The sequence below is a fragment of the Cynocephalus volans genome, chromosome 6, assembly GCF_027409185.1.
Source record: "Cynocephalus volans isolate mCynVol1 chromosome 6, mCynVol1.pri, whole genome shotgun sequence".
NCBI lineage: Eukaryota > Metazoa > Chordata > Mammalia > Dermoptera > Cynocephalidae > Cynocephalus > Cynocephalus volans.
This window is the reverse complement of record NC_084465.1, coordinates 6,760,130-6,785,879: the sequence shown is the minus strand read 5'-3', so window position 1 is coordinate 6,785,879 and position 25,750 is coordinate 6,760,130. Positions and strand designations below refer to the sequence as shown.

The 25,750-nt window shown below is 45.0% G+C and overlaps 1 protein-coding gene and 1 pseudogene across 2 annotated transcripts in view; one reads left to right on the top strand and one right to left on the bottom strand.

Annotated features, from left to right (window-relative positions):
• PRKAG2 (protein kinase AMP-activated non-catalytic subunit gamma 2) overlaps window positions 1–25,750 on the bottom strand; it is a 153,636-nt gene that overhangs the window by 68,558 nt on the left and 59,328 nt on the right. For both annotated transcript variants that reach the window (XM_063101263.1, XM_063101262.1), the window contains exon 2: window positions 23,645–23,859. In XM_063101263.1, the coding sequence (XP_062957333.1) occupies window positions 23,645–23,859 (215 nt within the window). The remainder of the gene's footprint in view (window positions 1–23,644; window positions 23,860–25,750) is intronic.
• On the top strand, window positions 15,260–16,043 carry LOC134380036 (small nuclear ribonucleoprotein Sm D3-like; annotated as a pseudogene).

Genomic DNA, 25,750 nt, shown 5'->3' with positions numbered 1-25,750 from the left:
GATAGAGGGGCCTGGAATTGGTGAGAACACTGAAGATGTCTTTACAATGGGTGGAAAGATTAAGTGAGCAATTGTGAGAGGTATCACAGAGGTAGAAATAGTTTGGGTTTTGTGGATTAGGAAATAAGCCAACAGACGAGGAAATACGTAGAAGAGAGACTGAGAATATCAGGGAAACGTGATGGAATGGGCCTGTTGGCGATAAGAATAATGGAGAATATCTGTCAGATGTGAGATACTAGTTGGCTGTCCAAAGAAGCACCTTTCGGTATGTAACTGGAGTGGCTGCGGGTGTGACTTGGGGGAGAGGAGGAGCAGGTGGCCTGGGCAGAGCTGGGGGACGATGACAGTGTCTCAACTCATCAGCTGTGCTTCCCAAACTCCAGGCAGGGGCCATTTTTATTATACCCCTCTGCAACCTGTGCAATTATTTAAATTGACTTTTTTAAAAACCTAGTCTTGTCTTAGGCAACGATTCCATGAGATCACAGGTTTTGCTGTTCTAGATGTATTTTTTCCCTGATATGCGACAATATAGCTGTCCTCATATCACCTGAAATCGTCTCACATACCATGGTGGTCCTCTCCCCACCCCGCTTCCCTACTTTGGGAAAACTCGTCTGGGAGAACAAACGGAGGCCGGAAGCCTCGGGCTGGTGTTCACATGGGAAAAGGAGGAAGGTGTCTTAGAAAAGAGAAGAGGTGTCGGATGGAACAAGCAGCAGCCTCTAGCAACTGCTACACAAGCACGTTTCCTGTAATTGAACCATGAGGAACCGGGCTGTAAGAAATGAAAGTCTAAACCAGGGTGTTAAAAACTGTAAACTGTGACCCATTCATGGCTCATGAAATCAATTTAACGGGTCAAGTCCTATCAAATAATAATTAAAAAATGAAATATATTAGCAGTATCAATTTGCCTTGCAAGTTGTTGAGGGTGAAGATTGTCTTGAGAAACTTGTTTTAATTATGTATACATGTATGTGAGCGGTGGGCCAAGATTTTTTCCTTTTTGTGATCATAGAGTAGATAGTAAAGAGTATATGTAGCTTCTGATGCCTCTTGGTTGAAGGATTTAGTTCTACTTATAGGACATGAGTTACAGGAAATTGTCACTAAACGAGCTTAAATTTCCTTTTGCCAGAGGAGAAAGTAGCCAGAGTCTGAGAGGACTGAGTGAGGCCTGAGGGAAAGAATGATTTAAACTCACTCATTTTTAAGTTGCAAGTAATATAGTGAAAAATGAGTGTGTATCAACTCTCTTGTCATGTCAATTGGTGCTTTTGAAAGGTTTAACAGGTATATGAGGGTACTTCAAAAAGTTCATGGGAAGATTCATATTATCTTTTTCTCTCTCTTTATTTTTCTTAATTGACCCATAGAAATTGTGCATATTTATGGAGTGCAATATGATATTTGGGTACATTCATACTATGTGCAATGATCATATCAGGGTGCTTAGTATATCTATCACCTCAAAGGTGTCATTTCTTTGTGTTTCAACGTCATCTCAACTAGCTATTCGAAGATGCACAGTACTTTGTTGATTGTAGTCTCCCTATATTACTACAGAACACTAGATCCCATTTTTCCCATCTTTCTACTATTTTGTATCCACTGACCAATCTCTCCCCAACACCCTTGCCCTTCCCCCCACTAATCTCTAGTAACCACCACTCTACTCTCTGCTTCTGTGAGATCAACTCTTTTAGCTTCCACACATGAATGAGGACATGTGGTATTTCTCTGTGCCTGGCTTATTGCACTAACATAATTTTCTCCAAGCTTATCCATGTGCCACAAATGGCATTATTTCATTCTTTTTTATGGCCGAATAGAATTCCACTGTGTATATATACCATGTTTTCCTTATCCAATCATCCATGGAAGGACTTTTAGGTTGGTTCCAACTCTTGGCTATTGTAAGTAGAGCTTCAATAAACGTGGGGTGCAGGTGTCCCCTCAACTCGTTGGTTTCCATTCCTTTGGGTACATACCCAGTAGCGGGATTGCTGGATTGTATGGTAGTTTTATCTGTAATTGTTTTTGTTTGAGAGATCTCCATACTGTTTTCCAAAGTGGCTGCACTAATTTACATCCCCACTAGCAATGTACAGGGGTCCCCTTTCTCTGCATCCTCTCCAGCATTTGTTATTTTCTGTCTTTTGGATAATAGCCAGTTTAACTTGGTGAGATGATATCTCATTGTGGTTTTGATTTACTGATGATTAGTGATGTTGAGCATTTTTTTATATCATATTATCTTTTAATTTCATTTTTCCATGAACTTTTTGAAGTACCCTAGTATAGTTCTACATATATGGGAGGAAATGCATGTGCGTGCACACATACACACACAACCATACACAGGACTGGAAAAGAATAATGACTACTTGGCCTTTCTACATTTTTTTTTAAACAGCAGCGGCAACGGTTTCTAATTTTCCTGCTGAGAAGTGGGCAGTTGCCTCTGTGGAGTGATTTGCATGCTAAGACTTTACCTCTGGGGACTGGTTTGCATGTTAAGACTAGGACCAGAGTGGGAAAGAGGATTTGGTCATAGATCCTACCCAACTTAGCAGTCCTGATCACCGTCACTCTGTTCCTAGCTCTGTGGATGGCAGCGATGCTTTACAACAGTGCCGTAAAAACATTTACAAATGTTTTTTTGGATGTTGTGTAATGAAATGTGCCACATTTGGAAGATCTGCACAAGTCAGTCATCCAGTGTTCTCCAAGTGACCAATGCATGATATTACAAAATCATGCATGGATTAAATATTCTCACCATAAGGAAATGATAAGTATGTGAGGTGATGGACATGTTAATTAGCTTGATTTAATCATTCCACAATGTGTACATATATCATAACATCACTTGCACCCCATAAATATATACAATTATTATTAGTCAGTTATTAAAAATTAAAAAACAAAACAAAACAAAAAAGCTACCACTTGTCACGGAGACTATCCACAAATATCTGAAGAGGATATTAAAATACCCTTACCTTTTCTAGCTGCCTATCTGGGTGAGGCTAGATTTTCTTCAGGCACTTCAATCAAAAACAACATATGGCCACAGTTTGAATGCAGAAGCAGATGTGAGAATTCCACAGTATTCTTTTAACTCAGACATTAAAAAGATTTGCAATAATGTAAAACAATGCCACTCTTCTCACTATTTTTTGAAGAGTTATTTTTCATAAAACTATATTTATATACTATGTAATGATTTTATTATTGATCTTAGATAAACTAATAAAATTTTTTAAGTTTCTCAGTTTTAATTTCTAATATGGTAAATATCGATAGGTAGAACCTACACTAGTAAAAGCCCTCGGGTCTTAATAACTTCAAGCATAAAGGGATCCTGAGACCAACCAATTTGAGCACTGCTGAAATACACAATAGCAAGATCTAAAGCTCAGAAATAACTCATATACTAATAAAAGTTAAGGGAAGTACCCTTTTCCTCCTTTTCTCTGGATTTAATGCCCTTAGATTGTTAGGTAAGCATTTCTTTCCATTTTTATTGGGAACCTCACTTTGATTATTAAAAGAGAAAGCCTTAATCATCATAGTAGAACCCAGTACAGCTATAACCCAAATTTATATTACCTTTTGTAAACCAAGAAGTCCTGTTCCTGTTCTTCAATCATATCATTAGTAGGTTCTTCAATGTGAAAAAATTACTGTAAAATTTGCTTGTCAAAAAAAGACATTAGCTTTTTGCCTAAATGCTTTTCAACATACAAGGTGCTGTGGATTGAATGGCCCCCCCAAACTCATTGAAGCTTAAATTGTGTTCCCCAAAGTTCCAGATATTGGAAACTTGGTCCCCACTGTGACGGTGTTGACAGAGTGGTTAATTCTATTGTGATGATTGAAAGGTGGGGCCTTTGGGGAGGTGATTAGATTCTTAAGACCATGCCCTAATGAATGAATTAATAATGGTGGTCATGGGCATGGTTTTGAGGGCTTTAAAAGGAGCGCATGTGAGAGTCTTTCGCTCTGCTCCACCATTCTGCCATGCAAGACCCCTGTGTTACTGCCAGGAAAGACCCTCAACAGATGTGTTTCCTGGACTTTGGATTTCCCAGCCTCAGAAACTGCTAAGCAGTAGACTTTGTTTTCTTTATAAATTACCCAGTTGCAAGTATTTTGTTACAAGCAACAGAAATGGACTAATACACAAGGGTTCTTCAGAAAGTTTGTGGAAAAATAGAATTAAAAGATACTATGAATATTCCTACGAACTTTCTGAAGACTATTTAAAAGTGCCAGGCATCTTAAGCTATTCTAGCGTTGGCTAATATAGCTCGAATCACCTTCAGTTTGAAAACAGGATGAAAATAGTCCTTATAAAATGAATTCTGGATAATTAGCAGAACATGCATAATCTAGTTACTCCCACCCACCAATGTGACAACCTTGTACAATCTCAGGCTACCAGGCCCCTGACCATAGTTAGGGAAGATGAGGTAGATGGGCTGACAGGATCGGTTTGGCAATTCTTTTCTCAACCCTACGGCCTTCTCTTAGCACACCTGCCACTGCAGAACGAGTCCTGTCAGTTTGATCCTTTCATGTACTTCTAATGACAGAAATCTGTCCAGTTGCGAGTCCTAAAAAGAGACTGAACCCTGCTTAAGTTGATAAATGCCTTCCTATATGATATCATTTCACCTATTTAAACATTATTACCATTATCATTTTAGATATTTTAAATCATGGTGTCTTCAAAATGAGAAAGAGGTCTTTGTGTTTTGTAAATATTGAGATTTTTCTTGATCTGTTTTTGGACAAACAAACCAATTATTTTGAAATGGTCACTCAATGTTCATTAGCTGATAATAGATATGCCAAGGAGAGGGAGGACCTTCCCCCCATTTAACTTTGTCTTTAAAGAAATCTGTCTACACGATGGCAAGTGGTAAAGGATGAGGAAAATAAGGCTCATGAGAAACTAGTCCCGGGCCAGCCCTGCCACCTGGCTATCTTCTTGTCCTGCAGTCACTCATCACCGTGAGCTGTTCCCTTCGCTCTGCAACTCATACTGCTTGGCAACCAGCCTCTCTGCTAGTTCTCGACTTACCAGTTTTAGCCATTGCTCTTTACTCCCCACGCAGAGCAGGGTCACCACTCACACGCCCCCTCCCCATGACCTTGCTCCCACTGTCGGTCCAACAGAGTCATTACTTTTTTGTCGTGTCAACTATTAACACTATGGGGACTATGCAAATGTTATTCACACCTGAGTCAAATCACATCGTGTACTATAATGAACTTGCCTTTTTGTGCAATTTTATGTTTTCTGGGAGTTCAGTTTTCTATGTGACTATCAGGAAACCATCGCCAAACTCAGCCAAAGCTGGAAAATTCCTTTCGGCACCATCAGACACATCAGGTGGTCTGTGGGCTTGTTCTTTTCTTGGTGACATCTCCCCAGGGTCTCCATGGTCTAGTCCCTTGCTCTGGACCCTCGGCACGGTGGTCCCTCCGCTGCTCTCCTCCTCATCAGCCTGGGACGTCCTTTGTGTCTCTCCTGACTCCCGGATCCTCATTTATGTGCTTATGGTGAGGGGTCGTAGGAGGAAAGGCTCTGGGGAGACCCTGCGTGTCTGTGAACGGCTTTCGATGTTAGGCCCTGCCACATCACCAGTTCTGAAATGATCTCCCTCTGTTTTGAAAGCGTCGTCTCATTGCATTCCCACTTCTGCTCTTCCAAATACTGGTGCCATGCTGACTCAAAATCCTTTTTTTTTTTTTTGTTAGAGTAAACTTTCCCCCCACCTCCTCTCTGAAAGCTTTTAAGATCATCTTTATTTTTTTTATTTTTTTTGTCTTTTTTTGTGACCGGTAAGGGGATCACAACCCTTGGTGTGGTGTCACCCGCACCGCGCTCAGCCAGTGAGCGCACCGGCCAGTCCCACATAGGATCCGAACCTGCGGCGGGAGCGCCACTGTGTTCCCAAGCGCTGCACTCTCCCGAGTGTGCCACGGGGCCGGCCCAAGATCATTTTTATATAAATCCCTGCTATTTGAAATTTCATGATGCTGTGTCTTAGTGTCTTGGTGTGGGTCTCTTTCTTTTCCTTGTTTTTTCTTTTCTTTTTGTTTCGTTTGATTCTGTACTAAGCCTTGATGGGCCCATCAGCCTGTACGCCCTTGTCCTCCACTTATGGGAGGTGACCGTGTTCTTCTCTGATTCTCCCGCTTGCCTTCCTTGTCCTTCCTCTCTGGACCCCCGGTATTTAGAGGGCGAACCTCCTGGACTGATCCTCTCATTTTCTTTCTATTTCTAATCATTTTTTTATCTTTGCCTTTTGGGTCTGCTTTCTGAGAGATGTGCCCAACTTGGTCTTTCAATACATGCATGTAGGAATATATATGCATATCTGTTTTTATATTTTTAATTTCCCAGAACTCCTGGACTTGGAACAATCCTTTTTTTTTTTTTTTATAGCATTCTGGTCTTATGTCATAGCCGCAGTAGCTTTTACTCCCCTGACTGCTTCCTTGGCTCCTTTTTTCTGTTTGCTTTTTGTCGTTCATGATGGAGGTTTCATCAAACGCCTGGTTTTCTTTGGCTGTGCATTTCATAGCAATGTCCTAAAGAGCTGGGTTGGGAGGTCTGTATGCATGGATGGGAACTGTGGACTGGGGGTTTCACCTTAGTGTAATAAATGTGGTAAGACACAATTTTCAGTATCTGTGGGTCTTTTCTCTAAAGAGAAATTCTCCATTCTCCTGCTTGGGTGGGTGGTCACAGGGACAGCCCGGCTGGCAATATTTTGGAAGCCAAGCTGGGGTAGAGGGGAAGGGTCGGGGGCTGGAGGGGGGCACTCGCTGGTCTGTATATAGGTTTTTACTTAATTCTTGTCTTCAGGACCCATCCCCTCGTGCAAGTACTCAGAATGCACACTTATCTTCTCATGAGGTTGAGGATCTGGGTCTCTGCATATCAATTTTCAAACAAACTCATACCCTTGCCTTTGCAGAGCTGGAGTCCTCATGCCTCTCTTTCAGTTGAGAGTGAGTTTTTCAAGAAGAAGAATAATTAAAAATAGAAGCACTCATCAAAGGAAGCCTTTAACTATGGCACTGAAGTCTTTATGGAGGCCAAGCAAAGCCAATAAAGAAGAGTTGACAGAGTAACAAAAGCCACACAAAGTGGCTGTAAATACCTTCCCAAAGCTTCTCAAAGGTAACTGCTTACTTATCTAAGGCCTTTGCCAATGCCTTTTGTTGCCTGGGTTCAAAAACTGTGGCTTAGTCTTAGTATTGTACACCGTTTTATAACTCTCCTAAAAAGCGTGCAACTTGAAAATCAAGCTTAGATTACTATCGTTTTCCTGTTGTAGTCCTAAATAGTGTTTAAAGATTTAAAAAGAAATCAATTACAAGATTTGCTTAAAAGCTTCATTATCCCCAGCAACTCAGGACCTTTTCTCCTTTATCCCTTCCCTAACCCACATATCAGCTCCCTTTCAAAGAACTGGGGGGCCAGCTTTCCGATTGCTCGTGCCACACGCTCAAGAGCAGCTGGGAGAACAGAGATGACATCAGTGCTACTGGAACCCATGGAACTCACTAGCTGTGTAGCATCTTAGGTTTTAAAAGCAGGACGATTATCTAGAGCTGAAGGAAAAGGAATTCACTTTGGGTATCTGTGGTGTGAAGGGATGGATGGCTGTGTCTTATCATTTTTCTCCTGAACATTTGCTATACTCAGTCTGGTATCAGAGAAAGTGGCAGAGACCGTAAGTTGAGACAAGATAAAGGAGGTGGAAGAGAAATGTCAAAGAAGCTCAGGATATGTTGCTGTTGGTGAATGCACTGTTGAAAATGAAATATTCCCAAATGTAACCTGAGGAGAGTTGCCCAAGTTATGGGTACGACTCAGTAAACAGGTAATTACATTTTTATTTTTCTACTAATTTGTTGTTTCCTTCAGCATCCTTCAGAAAAGAACAGCAATTGTTTTATAGTCTTAAAGAACCCCAAATCAGGGCCGACCCTGTGGCGCACTCGGGAGAGTGAGGCGCTTGGGTGCCCAGCGGCGCTCCCACCGCAGGTTCGGATCCTATATAGGGATGGCCAGTGCGCTCACTGGCTGAGCGCGGTGCGGACAGCACCAAGCCAAGGGTTGCGATCCTTACCGGTCACAAAAAAGACAAAAAAAAAAAAAAAAAAAAAAGAACCCCCAAATCAGAGAAATTAGAGTGTAGCCTTGCGCTGCCGTTTGGGAGGCGTCGGGCCCTGAGTACGCTGCTAGGCATGGCTCTTTCCAATTTCCTCTTTCAAATGATCTGTTAGATAGTAGCTGATTCCTACTAAGAATTATTAGCCATCCTTAATCACTCGCTGCTGCCATCCCCTAGCACATACTGTGTGGAATTGCGTGTTGGGAAGTAGCTCTATGGACAAGAACCCCCCCAGCTGCTCTGCAGCGGGGCAGCCTCTTAGACTAGAAAATACTCTCCAAGAGGCAGGCTATTGATGGGAAGGAGTGTGGATCCCGACAGGCTACCCGGGCTTAATCCTGCCTCGAGCAAGGTATGAAACTCCAGGACCAGCTACATCATATGCCAGGCCCAGAGCAAAACGGAAATGAGGGCCCCGTGTTCAAAAATGAAGAATTTCAAGATGATGATGATAGAGCAGTAAACCAGGAGCAGGCCCTTCTAAACACAGGGCCCTGTGCACCTGCACAGGTCACACCTCCATGAAGCTGGCTGTGCCTCAGTTTCCTCCTCTGTAAAATGGGGATCATAACAGTACCTTCCTCGTAGATTTGTAAGGAATATGTGAGTTAGTTACATGTAAAGCACTTAGAACAGTGAACACTTAGTAAAAGCTCAATAGATTGTCACACTGCTCCTCCCCTGCCCCCCTAGCCTTCCTCCCAAACATACTATCCGAACCTGGTGAATCCATCCAGTTATTTCTCCATGATATGATACTAATCAAACAGACAAACCTAACTTCATAAATTTGATTAACAGCAATAAGGCCAATGATGACGTACTTTTTAAACCCTGGAATTCTTACCAATGAATAAACTTGAAAACTCAGTCTAATATTTTTAAACCTGAATTCTTAGTAGTACTATTTAGTGCTTTACTGTTGTAGTTAAGTTTAAAAAATTATAAGTATATTATTGTTTATCATGGCCATAAAGAAAAAGAAATGTGTTGGGCCGGCCCATGGCTCACTCGGGAGAGTCTGGTGCTGATAACACCAAGGCCACGGGTTCGGATCCCATATAGGGATGGCCGGTTAATTCACTTGGGAGAGCGTGGTGCTGACAACACCAAGTCAAGGGTTAAGATCCCCTTGCTGGTCATCTTAAAAAAAAAAAAAAAAGAAATAGAAATGTGTTATCTGATGAGTTAAGAAAAAAATGGAAATAAAAAAATTAAAAAGGATGACAATAGAAAACATGCTTAATGAAAATAAGAAAAACCACGGTTCATTTCCTGTGCAAGTATCTTAATCCAACAATATATTTAGTTAGGCATATGTCTTCAAAGTGTTGGATCCATTTATGAGGACTGGGGCACAGGGATGCCCATGTCTTGGACAGCAGGTGTGAGTCAGGTACAAATGTGTCTTCTCTTTTGATGTTGTTGTTTCCTGATTTAGGAGCAAAAGGTGACTTGATTTTATTGAATCAGTAGTTTGATTCAAGTAACATCACAAAATCCAAAAGTACAAAGGTAAAATCTCAAAAGGATATTCATCAGCTGTTACTGATTTTAATTAAGATTTTAAAGAATATTCTCAAAGTCTAAACATGTCGCCAGAGCATATATAAAATGAAGAAAGCAAACAGAGCCTGTGGGAATAAGGTGTATTTTGCCCTCAAACTCAGGCCTTTCCTCACTCAACAGCCAGGCTCTGAATCCCAGCTGTGCCCAACACGGGCCGTGTGACCGTTCAGCAAATCAGTCTCCAAGCCTTGTGCCAGTGTGTGCTGCATGCCTGGTACAGCTCTCAGCTCAGGCTGGGTGCTCATAAATGCTGCTCTTAGTTTGGGGGCTGCTGTTTGGTAAAGTGAAAAGAAGATGGATTTCAAAGGTAGGTCTCAATTTGAACCATTGACTAGTCATAAAATCTCAAGCAGATTTTATTTTTCTAAACCTGGGTTCTTAACCTGCAAAACGGAGATGATAATACCTCCTTTGCAGGGCCGGCATGAGAATTAATTGAAACAGTGCAAGGCTGGCACCTAACAGGCTTCGACAAGTGGGTTTGCATCAGAGTTCCTAATCTTACCGTCTAGAAGCAGGCAGAAGAGACTGTCTGTGTTGGGCGGTGAAGATGGGACGTCAAAGCCTGCATTTGCTTTAAGAAATCAACCGTGCCGAATGCTTATTTTTATTTGTAAAGAAAGAAGAATAAACAATGTTATACTCAAAGAAGGGTGGGGAAATTTATTCCACAGATCCCAGAGACCTTTTATGAGTTGTTCTATGCATTCTCCAAGTCCACTGAGGATTATTTTAAGAGTGAAAATGACATTTTCATAAATTATTTGTCAGCAAATTTGCCGGATTTAATTCAGTATTGGGGTGAGAAAAAATGCAGAAACAGTATTAAATAGGATTATCCCAAACACTTTAATGAGGAACATGGTATAAGATGATTCTAAACTAACCTGCGGTTGGTATCACTAAGCATCTAGAATAGCTTGTTACAAGCATTTCTATCGGGTCATTTCTGGTGCAGACAAATGAGGGGACAGTTTATATTATTTGACTGCAGCTCATTTGTGTTAAAGGACTAAGCTGGAGGTGAGAATCACCCAATTATGGGCTGACGTGGATCTTCTGAGTCAATACAGAATCGAATTCATTAAGACTGGAGGAGAAGGGAATGAATGCATCTAACGCTCAGAGACTCTCTGGCCACATCAGGCTGCATGAGGATCCTGCCGCTGCCTCAAGTAGTGATGGCATTTGGTGACCGAGCAAACAGCCGTGACCCAAGCTAACTTGTGATGGTGCTGTTTGAATGGGGATGAGATTTGACCTTTCTCTATGCACTCGACTACCCAACAAAATATATTTGTAAATACAACTTGATCTTCTGACATTTGGTCTAGGTGTTTTATTTAAAAAGCTTTCTCTTTAAGTACAATTTTGTTCTGCATAGACCTTCTTTTATTTGTGTCTGTTTTATCCAGGCGATATATTCCTGTTCTACTGCTGTTTCTGCCTTCTGTTTCCATTTCCCAGAAAAATAAAAAGTTGACTTTGCTTTGCTCAGGGGAGTCCATGGCTTGCACTTCCCTTTCCATTTAAGTCAGGCTGAAAAGCTAAATGCTGACTACACTGAGTCTCTGGAGCTACTGGTTCTAAAAGCCCTTTATGTTTACTTTTACCACCTAATGAAAAGGCAATGGACAAGTATTTGTGTTGACTTTGAGGCTTTTCCTCTTGCCTTGTACAGATATCTTAATGTGGTGGTCCTGGCCTGGTCACTGGGCAGATGCACGCAAATCTAATTAATGCACAGGTTGGATGCATTCTACAGTTCATACCTGGTGGGAAATAGAATTTTTCTTTAATTGCGCATTTGTAAGAGTGAATAAGTGGGCAGGCAGAGTGAAAACACAGCCCCATCAACAGACATGTGCCCTGGTAGCAGAAAGGATCACAGATTCCTGAGCTATTAAGACCAAGTGTCTATTTTGAAGATAATACCTGATTATTTCAGCATGTAGTGCTATTTGCAGCCTCTCCGGGGGGTATGCTTGGAAAAATTCTGAATGATTTAAGTGTATGTTTTCTACTAGCTGTTGTTTGAACACATCAAACATAACTTACAGAGAATTATTTCTACAATTCATTCCTACGTTCTGGAAAAGAATAAATCATTTTGATATTACATTCCAATTCCAGTATCATTAAATATGGGTAGCAAATACATAAAGTGGTATTTAGAGATCTCCCAAACCAACCTTTAATTGTTAGGCATGATAAAAGTGAAAGGACAGATTCAAGTCCAGGAACGTGGACAGATCTTAAGAAGGGAAAAACTCCTTTCTTTTGACTCCTCAAACTGGCTCAAACACTTTTGATGGCCTCCCAGGTGCTGAAGTATTGTATGCTGTTTCTTAAAAGAATCTAATTGCTATTAAGTAAATCTATTGAAATTGCACTATGTTTTATCCAAATATCAGTATGATGTCTATCCACTGGCTTTTGGTATGTTACAAATGCTCTCCAAGCTGTATGTAACATTGATGTTTAGTGTATTAGACCCGGTAGTTTGCTTTGTAATTTGAATTGGATAACGTAATAGTTAATACTGTGCCTACTAAATTTTTTAAAAATGGGACTTCTAAAAATTACATTCTCCCAACAACCAAACCACACAAATTGAAGACAGCACCATGATGATAATATTAGGTGAAAAGCTAAGTTGCTAAACAGTCTCCTCCAGGGTCTACATTTGTTACCTGTCTAATTCTACATCTGTGTATAAAGAAACAGTGAGGGCAAAACGCTACACCACAATTTAACTGTTTGTGTTGAAGTAGTGCAATTGCAGGAAGTTCTAATTTTCTTCCTTATGCTTTTCCTTTTATAATCAGAGGAATGTTATTTTAAAAAAACGTTCATGGTAAAATACACATAGCATACATTTACCCTCTTAACCATTTCTAAGTGCACAGTCAGTAGCGTTCAGTATTCTCACATTATCGTGCAACCAGTCTCCAGAACTTTTTCCTCTTAGAGCAATGTTATTTTTAAGACAGAACCAAATACTTCTCCAGATGTATCTAATTTTAAAAATTAAGTGCAACGGAAGTAAATGAATGGCTTATTCAGACTGAGCCACAATAATTGAATAGCCTTACTATTTTGTGAATGAACTAATAGAAGCAATGGGCTTTGAATTTGCATTCGGTACAGTGTGCGAAGTGGAAATTATTGGCAGCAGTGTAGAAATTGCAACAGAATTTCCTCTGGGTGATTCCTTAGCGAGCTTTTTATTGAGCTACCGGCTTCAGTTTCCATTTTTTCTGAATGAAATATACCTCTTCTGTCATCACGCCCAAGATGAGCAGCTGTCATTCATACTCAGGACTCAAAATACAGTGCTTTAGGGTTCTGCACTAAGCCTCAAAAGCAGTGGGGAAAAAGGGGTTACAACACACAACCACTTGAAACAGGTGTACCCGGGCACCACGAGAGGTCAGGCAGTCACTCATTGCAGGGTGTGTGCTCCGTTCGCAGAGGCGGCAAAGGCAGCTTGCTCTGAAACTTTCCACCACTCCTCAGCTAATTTCTACCGAGTCACTAAGGGAACGCTATTAATCCCGCTGTTACGGTTTGTGTCACCGCTGTACCAATGCTGCTTCACTAGCCAAAGTTAATGCTTTTCCAAGTGCTGCGAGGTAGGGGACAATCCTGATTCTGAGCCAAAGGAATTCTCATCTAAATGCAAATCCGGACAAGCCTGTCTAGGGGGCATGAGTAGGCACAGTAATTTTTCCACCATTTAATGTTCGGACCCCACAATACATTGTCGCACACTGTATTGGCAAAGAAGTGTCCTTTAGTAGAATTAAACTATGTTTGTTCTTCTCCCCACACCAGCAGTTAGGCAGAAGGTGTTTGGAGACTTGATTTCTTTGTTTTGAGGCATGGTAAATAAAGCGGACCACGAGGATCATTTTTCTAGCTTCTGTTTCCCCACTCCAGACTTATACATCCAGGTTCTTGTGATGTCCCAAAGGAATCAAAGAAAATGTGCCCCCAATGGAACTTATCTTTCATCCCAGATCTACTTCCCATCCTGTATTTTCTGTCTGATTTAATGACACTGTCATTTACCCTTTCATGCCAGAAACTGGAATCACCCTAGAGTCCTCCCACCTGCCACATATCTGGGCAGCACCAAGTCTAGCCTATGTTATCTCATAGATACTCTTCTAATTAACCCTTCCTCTAATCTCCACTCTGCTGCCTGAGTTCAGCCCTTGTCTTCTCTCCCTGGGCCCCTGCAGTCCTGTCTTACTGGCCTTCTTGCAGACTTTCCCCTGTGAATTCCAGCCTGGAGCCTGCTACTGGAGTAACCCTATAGAAGGTGATCTGACCAGCTCACTCCTCTGACAGCCGTGGCCAGTGTAGGCACGACAGGCTGATAAGGCTCCTCTATGCCGCCTGCTTCCAATGTGCAGCCCTCCTGCCTTCCTCAAGGAGACTAAGGGAAGAACGAGGCCCTGACACCTTCACCTGTGCTACTCCAAACCTCCTCAACCCCAAGCAGACTGCATCATTTTATCGTGCTCTGAGGGTAAGGAGAGTAATCTTCAAGTGCTAACTCTTCATGACCTGCTACCAGTGTGCTAACTTTTTGGCCAGTCTGCTTCCTGGTCTCCTTGGGGGCAGGACGGGTGACTGACTGCACTGCACTCTGCGGTCTGCAGTGGGGCACAGCTCCCCTGCTCGTCTCTTGACTTTCTAGGGACTAGGCTCGTCCTGCCCCTTTGCATCGATGTTCTATCAGTTAATGGAATAGCACTCTAAAGGGAAGCTCTGGTACAAATTAGTCAGGGATTGGCAAACTTCTTCTGAATAAAGGCCAGATAGAAATGCTATACGTGTTGCAGGCCATACAGTCTCTGTTGCAGCCATTCAAGTCAGCATTTCGGTAGCACGAAAGCCACCATAGACACTACACACAGACACTACGTAAGGGAATGAGCTGGCTCTGTGCCAGGAAAACTTCAACAATACCCGGTAACCAGGCACAGGGGCTAAGATGCTGAGTCAGCGTGTGACGGACAGGCCGAGAGTCCTGGACTTCTCTGGAGGGAGTTCAGAACCGTGCCAAGAACACAGCTGCTGGAGCCCAGTTAGACATCGGAGCTTTCGGGTCAGTACCTTACAGTAAATAGCATTTTCCCATTTAACAGAGTCGTGCATAGGGGGATCGTGCCTTTCCCACGGCATGCTAACCTGCTCAGTCACTGTCATCTGGGCAAGAAACGCCCTTCCTGGGCCCCTGCAGCTCACATCTGCCCTTCTCGATAAGGTCAACCTCAGTCTCTGTCTGTGCTCTGCCATCCTGCACTTGCTCAGCAACCCCTGCAATCTGGCTTCTGCCCCTGGCTTCTAGGAATTGGTGACAGTTTGATCATGATGGCTTCTTAACAAGAAATATGAGGGTAGTTCAAAAAGTTCATGGGGCAGCATTGGCTGCCACCCTGAAGAGGAGGAGGAGGAGGCTGGAGGAGAGTTGTCTTCCCGCCAAGATGTCTATTGGTGTGTGATTCAAGTCCTGCCCAAGGCTGGACCACACTATGACTAAAGTCCTGCCCGAGGCTGAGGGCCACATCGTGACATGTGAGACGAACACTGGCGAGGTATATGGGGGGAAGCTCACTGAAGCACAGGACGACATGAACTTCCAGGTGTCCAATGTCACTGGCATGTACGGAGATGGCTGAGTGGCACAGCTGCAGCAGGTGTACACCTGTGGCAGCAAGACCCGCTGTCTGATTTTGCCTGACATGCTGGAAAATGCGCCCATGTTAAAGAGCATGAAAAACTGAAACCGAGGCTCCGGGGCTGGCTGGGGCAAAGCTGCTGTTCTAAGGCTCAAGTGGCTGCAAGAGGAAGAGGACATAGAATGGGACATGGAAACATCTGGAAACGAAGACAATTTTCTCTGTTGAACAGAACTTTGCCCTTCTTTTTTCTTTTAGTCATCTGGTCCGTGGGGGGTGAGTGCTTGTGTGTATCTCCCAGGTTTTCTTTTGACATCTTCCTCATGAGATCAGGGGAGATGTTAAACTAAATAAATCTCTTGCTGTTCGAGAAAAAAAAAGTTCACGGAAAGATTCGTATTATCTTTCAATTCTATTTTTCCACGAACTTTCTGAAGTGCCTTGTACACATAGTTAAGGTCCGTTGCATGCCTAGGTGATGTCCTTTACAGTGCCAGCCCAAGTTAGGGAAAAAGATAATCGCAGTGCATTCTTCCTCCTGGTAGAGGTACTGTTTGTGGATGACCGGTGATCAACTCCAGTGACCATCCCAACTCCATACGACACCAATATACTAACTACTGCCCGCCCCAGGTGAAGGCGGGGTGGCTCCCTAAGGTAGAAAAATTCAAGATGAATCCTAAAGTGGCTATTGTCATGATTACAAAATGCAGATTTAGTGCATTCCTTAATGAGAAGGGTTGTCTCTGTCAACCCATGCAGCAAAATAATACACTAGTGGAAATTTCCATTTTCACCCTCTGCTTGTATTTCTATGACTGAAGCAGTGGCCTTGTGACTGTGGAACTTTAGACGCAGACACGCCCGCGTCACTGAAGTGAAGAGGAAGAATGTTCCTCTGCACTGCTTTAGCTCCAGGGTCTGCTTCTGTAGGACTGAGATCTTCTTGTTGGGGGGACTCTCTCAAGGGTGGGAATAATCTCAGCTGTCTCTGGGTACTCGGTGCCTAGGATAGTACCAGGCAACTAACAGGCTCTTAGGAAACAGCTGGTGAAGGAATGAGTTCCCTCATGGGTCCCTGCGGAGCTGGCAGAGGCAGGGCATTTATCATATTAAGAAGATCCAATGTCTTCTCCCTGGAGCTCAGCCATCCCGGGGAACAGAATGGAGAGGAATCCCAAGACCCTGGCCGCTGCCTGGGAAAACGGGCCAAGCTCTCAGCCACGCACGTCTCACGTACACGGGCTCAGCTTCTTTCTGCTCATTGAGTCCTGGTTCCAACAGTGCAGAAACACAGGAGGAATGCCAATTATGATACCTTCTTTTTTTGACAGCTCGGAGAATAGATACTCTCTGCCTGTCTCTTCAGCACACAGGCAACACTTGTCTGGGCTGCAGCGCTTGTGATAACCAATCCCATTATGAATCACTTCTCTCTGTGGCTCCTACTCCTGGACCCAATGTGAATGTTTTCCAAACTATTTTTAAAATGTCTAATCTGTCGTGAGTCATAGACTATGGAACTTTTAGTTTGCCATTTCTGGGCAGATAGCTTTAACATAAAGACCTTATTAGGTTGTAACTTAATATTTAAAATGCTAGACAGGAATATACAAACAAAGTAGTGTATGTAAAATCTTTAACTTTCTTTAATGTCAAGTGATTTCAAATACTTAGAGACTTTTAAAGTGCTTTTCTTTCTTAAAAAAAAAGGTAATTATTCCAAATAATCTTGAAAGTCTGGTCAGTGACTTCCTCCAAATATTCTTACTAGGAAACTAGGGATCTTGGAGATGGATTCAATGGCAAGACAGTCCATTTTTTAAAAAAGCACCCAAAGCTCCTGAGTTTATGACCTACAGCTCAATTGAGTTATGCCACCTCTCCAATCCCGATTCAGGGGGCAAGGGAAAGATTCCACCATGGACAGCAGGAGCTGCAATGTGCCCATTCTGAGCCCCAGCCTCAAGGGACCTTGCGTATACTCCCATCTCTTAGAACCTGTCACTGCCACATGAGCAAGTCAGGGCCAGCCGGAGGAGAGACCCTGTGGAACAGAGACAAACTGTTCCAGCTGAGGCCACTCTGGTCCAGCCAGTCCCCAAGTGACCTGGTAGTGACCACAGAGCTATGAGTAAGCACAGCCAAGACCAGAAGAATGCCCAACCCAAGTTGCTGACCCACAGAACTGCGTCTTAAATAAATGGTCATTGTCTTGAGTTTTGGGGAGGTTTGTTATGTGGAGATAGAAAAACTGATGTGGTACACAATGCTGTTGGATACAGGAATCAGCTCGGCAAGAGAAGAAGAGAATGGAGAATCCAGACGGCAGGAGATGCCCTGGGGTCTTTTATCTGGCTCTGGCATGCCAGACTGCTGCAGGGGCCGCTGCTGCTGGCTCACACCTGAAACCTTCTTAGATGGCTCTTGGGTGACAGGAGCTGTCTCAATTGGAGGTGCGTCCCCCTCCCTCTGGGCCTCCTGCATGCAGGTATAAAAGCCCAGCTTCCTTGCCTCCAAGAGGAGCCAGCTCTGGTGCAATTTACACTGCAGAGCTCTGCTGTCACCAGGCTGAGGCCAGTCCCCTGAGACCACCTCCTTGCTTAGCCTCTTCCCTTCCCTAGCCCCTTCCAGGCTCCTGCTGAGTGTGCCCCCTTGAAAAACAAACTTGCACCTGAAACTCCACCTCAGGCTCTGCTTTCAGGGACTCTGACCCAAGACACAGATCAAAAGTGAAATTAAGAAAAAGAGGGAGAGCCTGGGAGTGAGTGCTGTGAAGAAGATGGGAAAAGTACTGATCATTCTGACACCTTCCTGTTGGAAGCTTCAATCCAGTGGCGGAATCTCGAGGACAAAGCCCTCCGTGGTACGTGCTCCCACCTCCTAGGAAACGCCCTCCCTTCCTTCACAAGACCAGAACGTGAAGCCTTCCCTTCCTTCTACTCCCTCTTTCCCCGTTAATGTTTGAACTGATTCCTGTTTAGGGGAAGACACGACCACCCGCCGCCGACCTCAGCCCCTCCTCCCCTCCACATCAGGATTCTGGAAGAGTCGTCCATGCCGGAGACCGCCACTGCTTCAGCCCTTAGTCATTCAACCCCATTATATGGCTTCTGCTCTTGACCCTGCCACTCAAAGTATTCTTGCCAAGGTCACAGTGACCTCAGTCCTCATGTTCCATGGCCATCAGCTGCGCTGGACGTCACTGGCCACTCCCTCCAAATGTGGGAAACAATGACACATATTCCTTTTGCTTCTGTGACACTGTGCTCGCCTGGTTTTCTGCCCACTTTCCAGGCAATTCAGAATCCTCTTCCTTTTTCCCTTAGATGTTCACATTTTTATGGTTCTCTTTTCACCTAATACATACTTTCCTGGATTATTTTATCCACTATCATGGCATTAATTACCATTTGCTATGGGTTAAATGTGTCCCCCAAAAGGTCATGTATTGGAAACTTGACCCCCCATTGTAACCGTGTTGAGAGAATGGGAAATCTAATTACGATATTTGAAAGGTGGAGCCTTCGAGAGGTAATGAGATTGTGAGGACTGTGCCCTCGAACAGATGGATCTGTTCATGGAGTCATGGGCGTGGCTCTGATGGCTTTACAAGGAGAGCCAGTGAGCAGCTCAGCTCTCTCCTGCTCGGCCCATTCTCAACACGTGATACCCTGAGTTGCTCTAGAGAGTCACCCCACCAGGAAGAGGCCCTCACCAGAGGTGTTCCCTGGACCTTGAACTTCCCAGCATCCAAAACTGTAAGAAATTTTTGTTTTCCTATAAATTACCCAGTTTCAGGTATAAGTTACAGAAATGAACTCATGCACCATTTATATTCAGATGATTTTCAAGTCTTAATTTCCATCCCCAGACTCACATATACAAATTCCCTGGGGACATGTCTATTGAATGTGCCATGGCCATCCTATCGTGCCACTGCCACCCGAGCCCACACACCCCGCTCCCCTCCCTGCTCTGTTCCCCGGCCCGGTAGGTGGACCTCCGTCCATCCAGTCTCCCAAAGCAAAACCTTTGGAACGATCCTTGATTCTCCTCTTTCCTCTTCACTACATGCCAAGTTCCTTTCAGGTCTACCTCCTAAGTAGCTCTGTACCATTTACCACTATTCCATTTCTTTCTACCTTCAGCTGCTACCAGGCCTGGACTGTTTCACACTGCATCTCACCCAGACTTCCGTTCCACCCCATCCAATCTAATTTCCACAGCCAGAGGGACCATCCTGAAATGCAAAGCTGATTACTGCTGTTCCCTGCTGGAAAAAATTCTACTTTCTCGGGGATTGGCTCTTCGACTCACCAAGAAAGGATGGGGTGTTTCCTTCCGTAATAACAAAACAGGTTCTATCACACTCTGCTGTGATGATTTGCCTGTCTGTACCTCCAAATAGACAAAAACTCCTTCCTTTGTTCAATTAGTAGATATTTACTGAAATCCTCCCATGTTCGATGCACAGTGCTGTTGATCAAGTGGGGAATAAAACAGACATCGTGCCTGTCCCCTGAGTATGACTCATGTATCTGTCATCCTGTCACCCATGCCAGCACAGGTTTTGGCGCAGAGCAGTTGCTTAGTATTTGCTGAACAAATAAATGATAAAATGAGTGCTGTTTATTAAAGTCTAATGAATCATCCCCGGCCCCTCTCCAATTTTAGAGTAAAACTCATGAGAACAGATTTTATAAAAATGATCTTCATGGTCAATGTTTACAGAAAAGTATCTTTTTATTCCAAAAGGTGGAGGTAAGTGATATCTAAATATTTCAGGCCTTTAGAAGTCTTTAGCAACTCACATTCCTCCACGAATATTATGCTGGTAGAAAAATGAACGAAATCAGCCAAGCTCTTAAGGAACTAACACACAAGCTAAAGACATTTGACAAAATCCAATTACAAAGGAAGAGATTTTATATGAATTTGAAACTACCACCTCCCCCACTGCCAAGGGCTGCTGAAAGCAGAAGAGACGAAGGCCGGGAGAAGGCAGCCCGCAGAGCCTCGGGTGACAACACTTATAAGTGGCATTAAGGGCCGGTGGCAATGCCAAGGACTGGGGACACTCGCTTCCAATTCTTGACGCATGTTTCAAAATGTAGGTGGGGAAACTTGGGTATTGCTCTGTTTTCCTGAAGCTCAAACTACATAAACATTGTAGTCTTGACTGAATCCCAGTCCTTCTATGTGGTCAAATATACACAACATAAAACTTACCATCCAAACCATTTTTAAGCGTACAGTTCAGTGACATTAAGCACGTTCACACCGTCGCGCAGCCGTCCCCCCGTCCGTCTCCAGGACTTCATCTTTCCAGCTGAAACGCTCCCCATTAAACACCGACTCCCCATCCCCCGTCCCCACCAATGAATGTAACGACTCTAGAAACCTCATGTAAGTGGGATCAAGCAGTGTTTGTCCCTTTGTGACTGGCTCATTTCACTTAGCATAGCGTCCTCAAGGCTCACACATGTGGCAGCAGGTGTCAGAATTTCCTTCCTTTTTAAGGCTAATATTCCATTGCAAGGATACAACACATCTTGTTTATCCTTTCATGACATGTGGGTCATTGCTGAAATCTACTGTCACACTCACGCTGTCAGCTGCGTGTTGAAACAAGGAGCACGCTCCATGCCGATCGCTGAGTGTGGGGTGCAGCCAAGGACACTTTCCTCTCTGGCCCCAGAACCACCCGAGCGAGGCTGGAAGGACCTATGCGTATTGGCCTTGACCCAGGGCTTCGTAGTTGTGTGAAGTATTAACAGTTAAGAACGTCACTTTCTAGTCACGCTGATCGGGACAAAACTGACAGTAAGCCGAGAGCAACCCCTGCATTCTCTTTTATTTAAACTGAGAAAGGCTCTGGGCTTCTCCCCAGCACAAAACCACTGCCATGAAACATCATGCGATGATGGAAGAGCCCTGCAACTGTGTCTGTCACCATCACTTTAAATCATCTGAAGCCAAAATAACTGTTTTCTCTTCAAACCAGTATCTCTTCTCAAATCAATTATCACTAGTCAGTGAGAAGCAGCCAACGTTCCGAGGCTTTTTACATCTCCCACGTCCACTCTGCAGGTCCTTCCCCTCGCTGCTCCCTCTAAGGTCCTTTTCCTGCTCTGCTCTGAATCTCCAGGGTCTCTCTGTCCCAGATTTCTCTGCTTACTGGCTTCTGGGTAGGTTTGGCCCAAGGCAGGAGGGCAGGAGGAGAGGGAGACGCCAGGATTTCTCTCCCTGTGCCTCGGAGGCATGTCTGGCCCTGGGCTTGTCTCCACGCACCAGGTGGCTCTGGTCACACCCCTGTCTCATCGCCCTTCCAGCCCCAGAGGAACAGTGGCTTCCTGCTTCTGGTAATCCTTGGATCTCCTGGTCGCCTTTTTGGATTCTTTTTCAGCCTGTTATTTCTATAACCAAGCATCTTTATTAAGTGCCCGGGAATAAACAACCCTCACCAGCTCTTTCCTCGTTCGCACCCAAGGACGTGGCTGACCTTCCCCCCAGGCCCGCAGCTCTGTGGCCGAGCCCCGTGGGCTGCCCGTGTGGGCTGCCACAGCGGCCTGCGTCTTCCTGTCTCTGTCCCTCGTCTGCTGCTGGACCCTGCCCTCCTAACCCGTGTGACCTCCTTCTCCACGCTATACATCGCGCTCATCCCCAGACCCAAGCTGTGGCAAATTTTCTTCTCTCGAAGGTTTTCCTTTCACCTCGGCCCTTACTTAAACCTCACGGATTACTCCAGGTTGTCTGTGGGCGCCCCTGCCTTGAAGCCTCCGTTGCCTTTATCAGCCCGAGAGTGATTTTCCCTTCTCTGCTTCTGGTAGTGCTGGCTGTTGTTCCATTCATCACCCCCAAACCACCTTCCACTTTTACTTAGCTCTTTCATCGGAGTGTTATTCTGTCCCCAATAAGACTGTAAGCTCTAGAAGGCAGAAACAGTGCCCTGCAGTTTAACCCTTGGCACATAATACTTCACTAAGCATACATTTAATAAAATAACCATTGAATGAGCATGAATAGGAATGGTATATTCTCTGCATGGCAAACACGTCTTCTCCCAAAAGATAACAACTGTTATGGATTGACTTGTGTCTCCTAAATAGATATGTTGAAGTTTGAATCCCCAGTACCTGTGAATGTGACCTTACTTGGAAATAGGATCTTTGCAAATATGATCAGGTTCAGATGAGCTCATTAGGGTGGCCCTAATCCAATATAACTGGTTTCCTCATGAGAAGAGGAAGATTCGGACACAGACGCAGAGGCCATGTGAAGAGGAGGCAGGGACAGGAGTGAAGCGGCCACGAACCAAGAAATGCCTGGGCCACCAGAAGCTGGAAGAGGCCAGGAAAGGTTCTCCCTAGAGGCTTTGGAGGGAGTGTGGCCCTGCAAACACCTTGAATTTGGACTTCTAGTCTCCAGAACTGTGAGATAATAAATTTCTGTTGTTTTAAGCCACCCAGTTTGTCATAGCAGCCACAAAAACTAATATGACAACTGGATGAAATAGTGCCATCTGTACAGGTGACTTTAGTGAGATGGCTCTTGTATCCTCGCTGGGCACAGGTAGACTACTGGGCATCTGTAGTACCTAACGTGAACCAGACAGGCAGTGCTGGGCAGGGTCTCCATGCTCAGGGCCCTTCGTGCTGAAACGCAGCGGGCTCAGTGCTCCAGCCCAGCCCCTCCCCGTGTTACTGTTCACCGGCCCATGTCCGCTGGTCCTTGAAAGCTGCAGAGACACCTGCTCCACCACTCCACTGTGAAAAACTTTCTTGCCAAGAATGCATCTCAAGTCAGATGATGTCAAACTTTAAATCTTAAAACTCTAGAACAAAATTTCTGATTTTTTAAACTTTTTTTGCATTGCCTATGACATTTTACTTTAATATCTCAATCAAGGTAAATTCAAATAAAGCTTCCAATGAGTGATTTTTAAGAAGCCAAGGGAACCCAAAACTTTTCCTGGTCATGTTCCACACGTACCAGATGTTACGTGTTTCATCTGATTTCCATTTGGCTAGCGTGCCCTTCTGGTTGTTTCTGCAGCCTGTGACTTATGAGAAAACATGCGCGCTGTGCACGGTCAGCCGGCCCTGCTCAGGGCTTGGAGCTGGCTCTGCCCTCCCTCCACACCCCTGCCCGGGGAGGGCCTGGACTTACGGTTCTGAAGGGGGCATAGTGTGTGGGCGATGCTGGCGGAGGCCGGGCTGGACCCTGGAAGGACGGGCAGAACCTCTGGCCCGTGTCCGGAGGGGAAGAGGAGGCACAGATGCGATTTTCTAACCGCTCGGGCTCGTGCTTGTAGGACTCCAGAGGAAACGTGTGCTGCTTGGTCACTTGGGTGGGCGTTGATGGAGAAGAGGAGAGGCCGGAGGCTGTGGGAGGGACAGGACAGGCCGTGAGAGCGAGAAAGGCAGAGAGGGGCTCCCATGCTCCCTGGGACCGACACCTCACATGGCAAAAATCTCAATTACTAGATTCTGAATGTTGGGGAAATGCCCTTTTAAATGTATCTCTAGTCCCTTGGAATCAGCAGCATCCAGAAATGCCCTCACCATCCACTTGGGCTGGGGCAGGGCCGCCTCGTGGAGGGGTGCTCACACGGTTCAGAACTTAGCTGCTGGAGACGCTGCACATGCACACGCTCCAGGTGCCACGTTCCCATGGTGTCAGATGTGGTTGGATCCCCGCCCCTCCCAGCCACTGCCAAGAGCCAACGCCACAGCCCCAAATTTACTGAGGTAGGACACGGGGATGCGCGCACAGTGTTCAATAGAGACAAAGGTCAATGCTGCAGAAGTCATGTGACATCACACATGAAGACCCAGATGAGATGCGCTACTACTATCCAAATGGGCAGCACAGTGCTGCCGCCGTAAGGTCACAGTCGTGCGAGGTCCGTGCGAAAGCAAATGCCGGAGAAGACTTCAGAGAAGGGGTGGGACTGGCAAGTGGGTTTGAGAAGTGAGGAAGATTTAAGTGGACAGAAGACGGGAGGCGGAAGTGGGGGGAGGGGCAGTGGTGTCAGTAATGAACTGCAGGGAGACGGGGGACAGGAATCTGCCGGGAGTTGAAGGTTGCCCACTTTGACAGGGTCCATGCAACCCAGGGGTTCTGTCTGAGGCAGGCAACCCTCGATCCCATCCAGCCGATTATGCCATAAGATAATTGTTATGGGGTGAAATGTGTCCCCCAAAAAGATCTGTTGAGGTCCTACCTGTGAATGTGACCTTATCTGGAAATAGGGTCTGTGCAGATTAATCAAGTTAAGATGACATTTTGCTAGATGAGGGTGGGCCCTAATCCAGTATAACTAGCGTCCTTATAAGAAGAGACACGAAACTGGTACACACAGAGAAGGCCACCTAACGACGGAAGCGGAGACCGGAGTGACGTGCCTACCAACCAAGGAACACCAAGGAACTGCAGCAACCACTGGGAGCTCGGAAGAGACAAGGAAGGATTCTCCCCTACAGGTTTCAGAGGAAATGTGGCCTTTCTGAGGCCACACCTTGATCTTGGACTTCTAGACTCTAAAATTGTGAGAATAAATTTCTGTTGTTTTAGGCCATCCGTGGCACTGTGTTAGACTAATGCAATTGTGTAACCCGAGACTGACTTTCCAAGGGCGGCAGAATTTGGATTTGGGTTTGATATCTCACATTTTATATGTAAGTACACATTTTAAAAATGAATCTTAAATTATGCAAGTCAAACCGAAGATGCCAGCAGACATGGCCCAAGGGCCGCGCTTGCTACCTCTGGCTAGACAATTATGGGTCACCTGCAGAGCCTGCACCTGGGCATCCTCCACCATGCCACTCTGACCACGTGCCAGACACTTCGCCCAGTCCCCGACGCATGTGTGTCCCCTTCAGCTCCCATTTCCCTCCCCTGAGAGCGGCCTCCCCCTCCGCGGTGTCCTCTTCCAGGGAACCCTGCACCACACGGAGCGCTGCCAAGTGAGTACCCTGCCCAAAGCCCCCGCCCGATGCTCAGGAGGCGGCTCCAGGTGGAAGCAGGAGGTAGAAAGCTCTGTCATCTGTGTTTTCACAGGACTTGGAACTTAAAGCATAAAAGGCCCTAACAGCAAAGCCCCAAACTCTTTTGAAAAATACAAATTTTCCCCAAAGGTCTTGAGAAGCGAGGCCTGCTCTGAGGCGGGTCTGGGTGGCAGGAGCGTGAGGAGGAAGAGCAGGAAGGATATGACAGGGTCAGCAGCTCTTCAGAGAGCTGGGGGTGGTCCCCAGACAGGCCGCGGAGCTG